Raw genomic sequence first — 12,869 nt, forward strand, 5'->3', positions numbered from 1 at the left:
ACCTACCTGTCACAGTATTTGGTGGGGAATACTTTATGTCTACAATGAGTATTCACAGAGACCTACCTGTCACAGTATGAAGTGGGGAATGCTCTATGTCTACAGCCAGTGTGTGAGTGTTTACAGCAGGGTAGTACTCCACATTTTTCCAGTGTTTTATATGGGCTGGACCCCAGCTGGGCTCTGATTCACATGCTTTCTTTACCCTCTGAAAGTATAGCGGATACATATTTTTAAGGAGCATTATCAGTTTTCTCTAATTCTCTATATACAGTAAAACCTGTTATGAGACTGCTCCTTCAGAGACTGCCCTTCTACCAATCAAAAGCGGTCTCTAAGACAGGTGATCTCTTGAAAGAGGTGTGTGAAAATGGACTGGTTTCCAGGATCAATAACATTGTTGAGGAAGAAAACATACCCATACTCACTGTACATGTATCATATCATTCATTCATAAATCTTGTTAAATATTGCATGCATTCCTCTCAAAATAACTTTATATAATAAAGATATACATTTTCAAACAATGTGAATCAAATTAATATTTGAACATCAAATGAATACATTTATTTTGAGACAAAGTTTAAATCATCAGCGTTATAGCTCGATAAACAAAGGTTGCGACCATCTGCACCCAGGTAAACATATGGTGGCATGGTGAAACACTGTAAAACAGAAATATAAAAAAAGAATCCGGAAATGATTTTCACTTCCTAGTATTAAGGACAAATAGCTCATCCCCCCCCCCAGGCATTATGGATTAACTAGAAAGACAAATGATGTACTCAACCCTACACTAAAGCCCTTTCAAAACATTTCTCACTGGGACATTAGGACTACCAGCACTGTGTGGGTTTTCACAAAGATAAAGAAAAAACTACAAACTTCGAAACTGAGTGTGTATGTCCATCATTACTCCCTTTGATCGAAAAATGGTTAATCTTAATACTTGCTAGTCACATGACTTCAGCACTACAATGGCAGTTAGTGACATGTACTTTAGTCTGGTTTACTGCAGTTTACAAATGACATCATACGCTGGACTTATAATTTCATAAAACTGGCAGCTAGCCAATTTTTAAAAAATACCTTAGCCAATTTTTTTAAGAATACCTTATAAGAACAATCTTTACTATTCATGCGGTTGTTGTTACAAAGTATTAAATGAAGGTTAGTGGTGTTTATCTCGCTATATGGTTGTACAACTGTAGTGTTATTTAATGTGCACTTTGCATACTACATGTATCCTAAGCTTTTGTGTTTGCAAAGGAGTAAGTCTAGGTCAGTGGTGTTGATCTGTTTTTTTTGCAATGCGGTAATTCATAGCAGTGTCAAAAAACGTATTTTGCCAAGACATTATGGTCGCTGGTCGCATTCAGCAGGTGGTTGCTCATAACAGAGTGTTTATATAATAAAATCGACTCATGCATTACAATTGTGGTTGGAAATGACAGGTGGTTGCTCGTAACAGTTTTTACTGTATTCACATTTATTTGAGATTAATAACACTACTGTTTATATGCATCCTGATGTGCAAATCATTAATGCGACATTACACTGTACATGTGCAGATGTCACATCTGTCTTTGCATAATTATGCATCTACTAGGAGACACCAAAGAGTCAAGTAAAAATGTGTATTAATAGGGATTTGGTAAACAAAGTCCTCATTCTATCTTTAGGTCCATCTGTGCAAATCCATTTTGGTCAGAAATTACAGCTGTGGGAACCCATTTGGGTAATGAATTACAGCTGTGGGAATCCATTTGGGTAATGTATTACAGCTGTGGGAATCCATTTGGGTAATGAATTACAGCTTTATTCAGATATAATTTGAGAGGAATTATTTATTTTAAATAATCATTAGAATTACCAAAGGGCTCATTCATTTCTGGATTTTTAACACTGTACTTTGAATTGTTGTGATCTCATTCAAAGACATTCTGGATTGGATCATTGTGTTACATCAGGACATTCAAGACTTGGAATTCATTCAGAACATTCTATATTTTTGGACTTATATTAGGACATTTAGGAATATCTAGGATTGATTTCACAATGCTACTTCACAATGTTGTAAGCGTCTCTTGAATTTTCACTTTGCATTGTAGAAAAATAAATTGCCCATTGATTTTACCTAAATTATTGATTCAACTTGTTTTTGCTACATATTTTGAGACCTAGAGTAATAAAATGTTTTCAAGAATGCTTGCATGGTACTGGATGCTGGATGTCAGATTGACATCATTTCATTCAGGACCAAACTAGATAACATAGGAAGTCATCTGGTGAAAACCTCATGTCATTATGAGTTTCCATTTAGCAGAAGTAGCAAGAAGATTGTTGGGATGGCTGCCAAATTTGAGGTCAGATCAGATGCATTTTCATTTAGGACCAACTTGAAATTACAATTATTCTTCTGGTGGAGATCCCATATCAATATGACTTTCCATTTACTAGAAGAAGTATCAAAAGCAAAGATTTTCAAGGTGGCTGTCATGATGGCCATCAGTTGAGCATCCTTTTCATTCAGTACCAACTAGACATCTTAAGACATCTTGCTTAAAACCCAATGTCAACATGATTTTCCATCTAGGAGGAGTAGTGACAAGATTTACAAGATGGCTGGTTTAGCACTCATAGTGGTTATCAAATTGGCATTTAAGGCCGACTGGACATATTGTTCAGTGATACCAAGATTCTTAAAATGCTGCTGTAGTAGATAATGGCACAATTTTCATTCTGAACAAAAACAAAACATTAAAAAAAATCTTTTAATGAAAAATCCCTTATGACTATCCATTCAGGAAGAGCAGTGTAGTAGCAATAACAAACTTATCAAAATTGGACAGATGGACATTGGACAAGAAGCTGTCCCATAATTAACTCATTCAGCCCCAGCACTGTTATCAGTATCTCAGCTGCAGTGCCCCAGAAGCACTAAGCTGTGTCTAGCTGCTTGTTCCCCAAAATTTATACCTGTTTGAAAATTTTTGAAAACATCGTGCACATGCATTCACTCTTACCTTAATTTCTCTTCTTATATCCAACAAAAATCCATAAAATTTTCACCAATTATTCAAAATGAATTTGTCTACACAGTGATGTATTTTTTTCCTATTTGTCCAAGTCTTTCACAACTTATTTATACACTAGTTACAAAATTATGTGCAATGTTTATCCACAAGAACTCTATGATCATCGCTGTCAACATCCTCATCTTAAAAGTAAAATCATTTCTGATTGGTTTAATATTGGTCTGATTCTTGTAAAAAAAAACATTTATAACACACATTTACTGGAGATGGGATTATCCATTGCATGCAGTAAACAAACCATGAGTACAGGTGGGATTATCCATTGCATGCAGTAAACAAACCATGAGTACAGGTGGGATTATCCATTGCATGCAGTAAACAAACCATGAGTACAGGTGGGATTGGCCACTGAATGCAGAAACCAGATCATGTGTACAGATGGGATCAGGGCCGAATTAGTTAAGTTCTTTTGGTTAAATAAAACTGGAAAATGAATTTCATTTTGCCGTGTCTTTAATTAGTATTCATGTCTTAAAATGTTGCCACCAGTAGACATTACCAAACTTTTAATTTATCAGACATTTGTTTCATATTGATATTTACAGTGCATTGAGAATATCTAACATTTTAAAAGTTTAAAATTTCATGATTGGTTCTAAATTGACAATTATTTCATTATTTTGTTTACAATAAAACAAGTTATATATTATGGATTTAGTTACCAATTTTTATTTTGATTCTATTCACATTCTGCAACATACACCTATATTTGGGTTATAAGCAGGTTCAAGAGTTGTCCAGGCATACTAAAATGAGGGAGTGGTGTAGTTCTGATTCCAAGATAACAGGGTAGACACTGATTTGCCAGCACATTGCATGACAGCAGATCAGCATTGTATATACTGCTAGTTCTACTCTTGATTTTAAAAATGTACAGTATTAGCCCTTGGTCTGCCAGCATATTGTCTGAGCTCAGATCATTAGAATCTATGTTACCAATTCTATAATATTCAAGTCGACAGTGTATACCTTGGTCTGCCAGCAAAGAGATCAAATCATTAGGGTATATTTCACTAATTCTATAATAATTCAAGTGAACAGTGTATAGCATGATCTGCCAGCAGAAATCAGACTACTAGGGTCTAAGTCACTAATTCTATTAATAATTCAAGTTAGCATTGAATAACTGGATCTGGCAGCACAGAGATCAGATCACTAGGGTCTATATCACTAGCTCTATTAACAATTCAAGTCACCAATGTATACCTTGATCTCCCAGCAGAGATCAGATCACTAGGGTCTATGTTACTGATTCTACTAATAATTCAAGTTAACAGTACAGACCTTGATCTGCCAGCACAATGTCTGACAGCAGATCAGCAAGGTTAAGACTGCCAAGTCTACCTTTGATTTCAAGTGTATTGAACAGACCTTGATATGTCAGCAGATCTCCTGTGTTCTTGCTGTTCAACTTACAGTTTCAAGTTAACAACACAAACTCTGACCCCAGATCTGCATGGTTTACACTGTTTGCAGTTGAGCGTTTACAAAGGTACATATTGTTAAATCAGTACCATGGTCCCTCAATGCATCAATGTTTTGGTACACCACAAGTGTACCATGGTACAAGTGAAGCTGTCTTAGGTTTAAAACTATATTAATCTCCCCAAAATAGGATTAAAAACCTCACCAATATATATATATATATATATATATATATATATATATATATATATATATATATATATATATATAGTTTGACCCCGCAAAAGCGAGCTCCGTTATAACGCAAATTCAGATATAATGCGGTCATGGCATGGCTCCTGAAATTTCATATACATGTATTTTTCTTGTGCACAAAAAAAATTTCCTAAAATGTATGAAAAAAACATAAAAAGTTGCTTATCATTTTGGGGAAGAGATCGTGTATGAATAATACAAGACGAACGTAGCTTGGCTTCTGAAATTTTATATGTATCTTTCTCATACATGAAAAAGTAATTTTTTCTTCTTAAAAGTAAGAAGAAGAAGAAAAAACATATAAAAAGTTTATTCTGGGATCACATAGGTCTTTGCCAATGTCGCAAACTTGGATTGTTTTTCCTTATTGGCTGCAAAACATACCATATGGCTTTTTTTATTTACTGGTGACATTGTTGGCTGTTTAAACTTTTATATACAATCATTTGTTTGGAGTGCAGAAATTCAGAGGCCCCATGAAAGGAAGCTGCAAATTGGATATAAAATGCACTGAAATTTATCTATTGTTACATAAACAAATTCTTTGTCCATACTGACAAACCATCTAAACAGTGCATTGTTATATCATAATCCACTTATCTTGATATCTAGCATGAGTTCTGTATGTTGTGAAATATCCGCTGTTTTGTTGTTGACATGTCTGGTAATGGAGATCAACCGGACGAGGCATTGTCTCATAATCTATCTTTCATCGGATTTTCGGCTGCTTGCTAGTAATTAATATATTTACAAAGACTGACATTTGTATGTGGATGGTAAGTAAAATTCCTCTTCTTTTCACTCAAAATTAAATCCTTCAGAGCACTCACGTTTTCTGTAATAATACTGTTATCAGAATACATGTGTCTCTATCGTCCGTTGACCCTTTCTTAGTTTTCAAACACATGCATGGAAGGTAGCATCACGCTGCTACCACAAATGTAAAAAAAAAATACATCTTACTTATTGGTTTATTCAGTAGGCATTGAGGGACAGTAACTAGATAAATATAAATGATGGCCAATTCCTTATTAAAAATGTACCCAGATAAAATAGTTTGCTGAAATTTCAAAGGACAGATTACCTTTGAAGCACTGACTGTTATGAAAACGTACTTAGCAAATGGAAAAAATACCAGTCTCAATCATGCAATACAATTATTTGATGTTGCCACCACATTAAGAAATGGGCATTTGTTTGGTTCTCCAAAGCTGTCCTTTAGCGGTGACTTCAATAGCGCATGCACCCTTCATCAAAGAAAGCCAAGTACAATCTTTCAGTAACAGCAAAGACATTTTCTTCAAAGGAAGTCAGTACCAAACATAAATAAAAGTGATGGAATCTGATGGATTTTTGCATTTTCTAACGTGACTGGAACATGTTAACTGTGCTGTGAAAGTTTCTTTTTTGTAGGGAAAAAGTTCATGCTTACGAACGCTACCATTGGCAGCTTAAAACGCAAACTAACTTTTACCAACTTGTAATGTACTTTAAAGTAAATGTGCTTCATCATTCATTACGTGATTGTGCTATGTTTTTCCACTGAATTCAGACCAATATGACCTGTTACAAAATTAATGAATATTTTAAAGCTGTGTGTGTGTGCATATTTTCGATGGAATCACTTGTATTGTGGATTCAATGTATATCATGAGGTTTGCAGGTGAGTGCACAGGGTTGATACTCTGTTTTCATGCTATACATAGACATTTATATATAAACAGGATTCACATATATGTACCAATTCATGGTTCTCTAAATAAAGTAAACTATTATATTATGTCTTCTCTGTTTTCACTACAGGTGTATTTCTCATTTAATATGCATCAATTTAAGATGGTAACTGTGCTGACGAAGCACGTATTTTACTGCCCGCATTTATTACTCACACACCCCCCACACAATTTTTTTGGGGGTACATCATTTTCTTCAGCTGACTTGGTTGCATATAACACGGTTCGGTATAAAACGCAGTCGGGTTTTATGGCTCCCAACTACCGTGTTATAGCGGGGTCACACTGTATATATATATATATATATATATATATATATATATATATATATATATATATATATATATATATAGAACTGTGCAATAATGGTGCACTTCATATTGAAGGACAATCATTCTTTTTGGAGAGGAAAAAATTAAAAGGTTATTTTCTGCAATATATTTTATTAGGTCAGTTTACATTCTGTCTGAAAAGTTATAATGTTTTCTAAATTCTGTAAACACTGAGCACTGGTTCATTAACAGTAATATAATGAACTGTTCCACCACAGAAGCAGACTGAAAATTGTCTGGACTTTCTTATAACTAAAAATGTTTAATACTGAGCACTCAATAATTTTCATACCTGTAGGAATGTTCCATCATTTTGGATAATCTTAATGATGGCACAGATTGGAATAGGACACAGTGGAAGCAGACACAGGAATATGCCCAAAGCATCTATCCAGTGGGGAAAATGTTCAGGTTCCATGGTAGATAGAGACTTGAAGCCAACAGCATGAAGTACCAGCAATAACTGCAAAAATGTAATAGCTGGATAATCAATTAAAAGTGGTGGAGTTAATTAGGAATGTATTATATCGCCATTACATGACCCAGTTATTTAAGATATATTATTAACTTGGTGATGAGACAATCTCTCCCACATAAAAATTAACAAGTCTGAACAAATATTAACATATAAATATACAAAACATAATCTGTCTGGACGGAGAAGTGGCATGTTAGTTCCACAGATTAGAATGGCATTTACCAATTTCTAAATGTGGGTGAATATAAAGGAGAATGTTACATAAATTTTGAAATCAACTAAACTGGCATTTTGTTGTCTTTCTTGGAAAGTTTAATGTTGTATATCAGATGATGCAGTGAATGCAGTCAGTATACTTTTATAAGGCATTTTACACAGAGGATAGCGCACGAAGAACTGATGATCCTAAATGGAAGCATTATGAAAGTGCTTGCATAGGATGTATTCAAATATTTTCCATATTCATTTAAAAAATAGCAGCAATTTAAGTTTATGCATATCAGCTGTGTCAATTTATTCATTATTTTCTTTAACTGTTGTGCTATATCTACAGGAAAATTATTAATCTGAAAATGGAATTTCTCACCACAACCCCAAAAAAATCATCTTTTTTTACATCCATTAATTGATATTAACTTAAATAAAACCCCAAAACTACATGTGATATCCAACTTAAGAAATGACAATTTCATGACATTTTTCGACAAGATATACATGTAAAACAATGGTTGACAATCAAATATAGTCAACTCTTGTCAGGCTTTTATAGATAGTGTATATCATCTTCATTTTTGTTTTTCAGATACTGGATTTCTCAAGTTACTTTTCTGTTACATCATGCAAACTTGAACTGGTTTTACTATGTCTGAAAATTAGGATCAAGAATAAAATTACAAACCACAACTATAAATTGTTCAGAGACAAAAACATTTATATCTCAAGACTTGGAGTAAAGATTGTACATCATAGTTCATACATGACTGTTGAGTGGGTTGATCCACTAGAATCTATGTTATGTTGTAGCTGATTGGCAGATTTTGCCTGTGAGATTTTGCCTGTGATGTAGGAATCAAAAGACTGCATTAAAATGCTACTGCATGTAATTACAGTTGAATATGTATAAGGAACAAATCGTATTGCTTCAGTATATTTTGTCCTGTGTATCAATTAAAAACTAATAATATAAAAATAATGATACAAAGATGGAATCACGATGGACCACAAAGCTCGCTCTCTTTCTAACCCCTCTATATCACTGCAATTTTTCCAGCATTTTTCATATGCTGTTTGTATTGTTTCTCTCTGTAACATAATAATGCACTAAAAAACCATGACACCTGTGACACAGAACAAACCAGGTTTCATTTTACTAATCCCATACTTTTTAAAAAAAAACTCTTACATTAAACACCTAAAACCTGAAAACCAAAATCGACCAATATTTAGTGAACACTTAATATGAACACATTGGACCTAATCTAAAATATATATATATATATATATATATATATATATATATATATATATAAATATATATATAGAGAGAGAGAGAGAGAGAGAGAGAGATAGAGAGATAGATAGATAGATATGCTTACAAGTTGAGTCTAACAGAAAACAACATAGACCCTTATCTGTTGTCACATAATGTGCTCACAAATCAGTGTCTATTTTGTATGATTACTAAATAGACCCTGATCTGTCAGTGCATTATGTAATGGCAGAGCTGGATCTGTGCAGCTTGCACTTTGACTCAACATTTAAGTGAGAGCGAGTACATATGTTATGCTATTAACAGTGTAGTTATTATTATTATTATTATTATTATTATTGCCATAACTTACAATGATAATTATTGGCGTAACAAAGTACCACACAACTTTCCACCATGAGCTAACTGGGAAGCCAGTCATATGTTGTATGTCTGAGCAAAAATGCCGAATCTTGTAAATCCAGGCTAGGGAAAGACACATGAATATGCCATTTACTATGAGAGGAATGGTTGCTGCATACTCATCAACAAGCTGAAGTATGTATATACCTGCCTGAAAGTGCAAGAAAAATATATAAAAAAATTATACTATCCCATATATCATCAAAAAGGGTAAACCTGTACAAAATTTGCCATATGGATTGGATATTGAATATATACGAACTTTTACAGAAATATCCATATGGACATTTTTATTCTATAGCTGAACCACTCTTATGGATTACAGTGTATCCATATGGAAATGTTATGGATTCCTTAGTACGTACTCTGTTTGGAAAATCTCATGGAGTATGCAAATTAGTCCATGGGATCTGTAGGTTGTCCATATGGAATAAAATTAAAATTCCATATGGAATTTGTGAATAATCCATATGGAATCTGGCAATAGTTCATATGGAATTTGTGAATAGTCCATATGGAATTGCAAATACACCATACAGAATTTATAAATAGTTCATATGGAATTTGGTAATTATAGTTCATCCCATACAAAATTATCCAGGTGTACTTAAGGCGGATTTCAGACGGTTTTTTAAGTGCTTTCTGCCTAAACCATATAAAATCTGCTTCAGATTTCTATTAAACTGCCTAATGATTCTTAGACATTATTGGGAATCAATGATAAATATTCATGATAATTCTTAAAATGGATCATAAATTTTATTTTGACAGACATTAACAAATAAGATTTAAGTTTCTCTTGTCCTCATTTTCTTTCTTGCATACAAAACCTAATCCATGATGGCATCAATTAAGTCTTTTTCATTTCACTGACAAGTTTGGTGAGATTTCACAAATATTTAAAAGGGGCATCTGGGGAAACATTATTAATGAGAAAAAATGGACTGTATCCTCTACTCTTTACTTGATCTGGTACTTTCCATTTTGTTCAAATTAAAGTCATACAAAACAAACTTTCAGAGAAAATAGCAAAACTGTATCTTAGCTGACTGAAGACTGTCTAAATTCAAGTCTAATTTTGGGCCCCCAGGTAGCCAAGTGGTTTAAGGCCTCCAGGTAGCCAAGTGGTTTAAGGCCTCCAGGTAGCCAAGTGGTTTAAGGCCCCCAGGTAGCCAAGTGGTTTAAGACCCCCAGGTAGCCAAGTGGTCTAAGGCACTTGCCTTTACAGATCACTGACATCTCACCTCTGTGTGTGTAAGGGTTCGAGTCATGGGATTGGCCAATGTGGGTGTGTGAGGAAGCTTGCAAGTAGCTTCTTGTGGGTCAGTGTTTCTTCCTGTGGGTTTTTCCAAGTTTTTTCTCCAGTAAGTATACTGGCTGCCATATAGCCTATCATGGCATTAAACCCATAACAACCAGCCAACCAAATGTAATTTTCATATGACAAAGGCATCTTCTGATGATGAAAATCCATTTTCTCTGCAAAATGATAAAATTATGAAGGTTCTAAAGGTAACTTAAGCACTGATGGGTAGACATCTAACAACTTATCACTCATATAATGTGACAAATCCTCCCATTCTCACCAGGGACCTTGACCTTAAATTCCATTAATCTTTTACGGTAGCACAAAGAGTTTTAGACTAAGGCTGGGGTCATTGATGGACCCATTCACTTCTGTAGCCACTATAACTATCAACAGATTAGAGAAAATGAATTGGTAAATAGATTAACTTATCTTTCCATGATTACATTTTTTAGAAACACACCAATCTCTCTCCAAACAATGTGTGCAAATTCCTAAATCTCATTATTTTGAACCCCATCAGATGAAAATAAGAGATATTTTACTTGATATATAAAATGGTGAAGACCGCATCCCTTACGTTTTTAAATGAGAAAAGTATACCATGAAAGTACGGATTTCCTATAAAAATCACAATGAAAATTTCCAAACACAAATAAACACAGACCTAACAGAAAATGAGCATCTCTGGCACTTTGGAAATCAAAACTCTAAGCTTGCATGTAGAAATGTGTTTCTGCTCTAAGAATCATCCTATTGTATTACAACAAGAACTCAAAAATTATCAGATGGAAACAGAGAAATGAAAAAAGTATGGATGGCTCTTCACTGAAAATGTACCCCAAGGCTAATCATATAAAAGTGTTACTGAAATGAAAATGTTAAAGTTTGTTAAACACTTTCTCTCTCTGATACGTAATATACTTGATTACTTATAACATTATACCTATAATGCCTTGCTGTATGCAAAAATAAGCTACCCAAGGATGCAACTAAAGTTCAACTTAGGAGTGTATTTTGTTATATTTGTAGTACTTAGACAAAACATGTATTGCACAATTCCACAAATATTGGTGACAGATTTATGAAATAAAATAATAAACAACATTAAAGTAGCCCATAAAAAAATAGAAAAATACTTCATGAAGTGTACATGAATAATAATTTTATACAGCTAGTAAATAAAATACCTTCAGTTCTCACACAAAATAGTGAAATATATTTCTCTACTTTGTGACCTCTGACCTTGAGATTAGTTTCTAATGGTAACAGTGTACGATTTCCTTAAACACCTGCTAGGTAACAAAGCCTGCTGTGATAGTCATATTTTAGCAGCTGCCTGCTATTAATGGCTATTCCTAATTCCTCCCATGAAATTCTTGTATCAAAATTATGTATTAAATGGTCATCTGTGATCTGCAGTCAATGATCAGGTGTTTTTAAGTGAGTCTACTTTATAATTGGGTACATTATTACATTATAAACACTACACTGTGATGATGGGTATTTTTTTAATGTAAATTCCATGTTAATGTAGGGTATATTATAAACAATGTACTGTGATAATGGGTGTTTTCTTTATGTTGTTGTTGTTGCTGTTGTTGTTCTAGGGTTTAATGCCATTTTTCAGCACAAGATAGGCTTTACATGGCAGCCAGTATAACTGGTGGAGGAAGAACCTGGAAAACACAAGGAAGAACCACCGGCCCAGGAGAAGCTACTGGCAGGCTTTCGCATGTACCCACGCTAGCTGAGCCTGAGACTCGAACTCATGCAGACAGAGATGAGATGGCAGTGATTCGGTACGGTGAGCACTTTAGACCACTTGGGGGCCCCTTTTTCTTTATGTAAATACCATGTTAATGTAGGTTATATTATAAACGTTGTACTGTGATGATAGGTGTTTTCTTTATGTAAATACTGTACCATGTTAATGTAGGTTATATTATAAACGTTGTACTGTGATAATGGGTGTTTTCTTTATGTAAATACTGTGTTAATATAGGTTATATTATAAACGTTGTACTGTGATGATAGGTGTTTTCTTTATGTAAATACCGTGTTAATGTAGGTTATATTATAAACATTGTACTGTGATGATGGGTGTTTTCTTTATGTAAATACCGTGTTAATGTAGGTTATATTATAAACGTTGTACTGTGATGATAGGTGTTTTCTTTATGTTAATACTGTACCATGTTAATGTAGGTTATATTATAAACATTGTACTGTGATGATAGGTGTTTTCTTTATGTAAATACTGTACCATGTTAATATAGGTTATATTATAAACATTGTACTGTGATGATGAGTGTTTTCTTTATGTAAATACAGTGTTAATGTAGGTTATA

The 12,869-nt window shown here is 33.8% G+C and overlaps 1 protein-coding gene across 1 annotated transcript in view; it reads right to left on the reverse strand.

The window, feature by feature from the left end:
* The window catches only part of LOC149797858 (uncharacterized), a 338,244-nt gene that overhangs the window by 23,794 nt on the left and 301,581 nt on the right, over nucleotides 1-12,869 (reverse strand). Inside the window, exons 24-26 of the mRNA XM_089960811.1 lie at nucleotides 9,163-9,363; nucleotides 7,136-7,306; nucleotides 67-208 (exon numbers count right to left, since the gene is read on the reverse strand). Coding sequence (XP_089816937.1) covers nucleotides 67-208; nucleotides 7,136-7,306; nucleotides 9,163-9,363 — 514 coding nt within the window. The remainder of the gene's footprint in view (nucleotides 1-66; nucleotides 209-7,135; nucleotides 7,307-9,162; nucleotides 9,364-12,869) is intronic.

The sequence above is a fragment of the Sinohyriopsis cumingii genome, chromosome 6 (assembly GCF_028554795.1).
Source record: "Sinohyriopsis cumingii isolate HCF-2022 chromosome 6, ASM2855479v2, whole genome shotgun sequence".
NCBI classification, from domain to species: Eukaryota; Metazoa; Mollusca; class Bivalvia; order Unionida; family Unionidae; genus Sinohyriopsis; species Sinohyriopsis cumingii.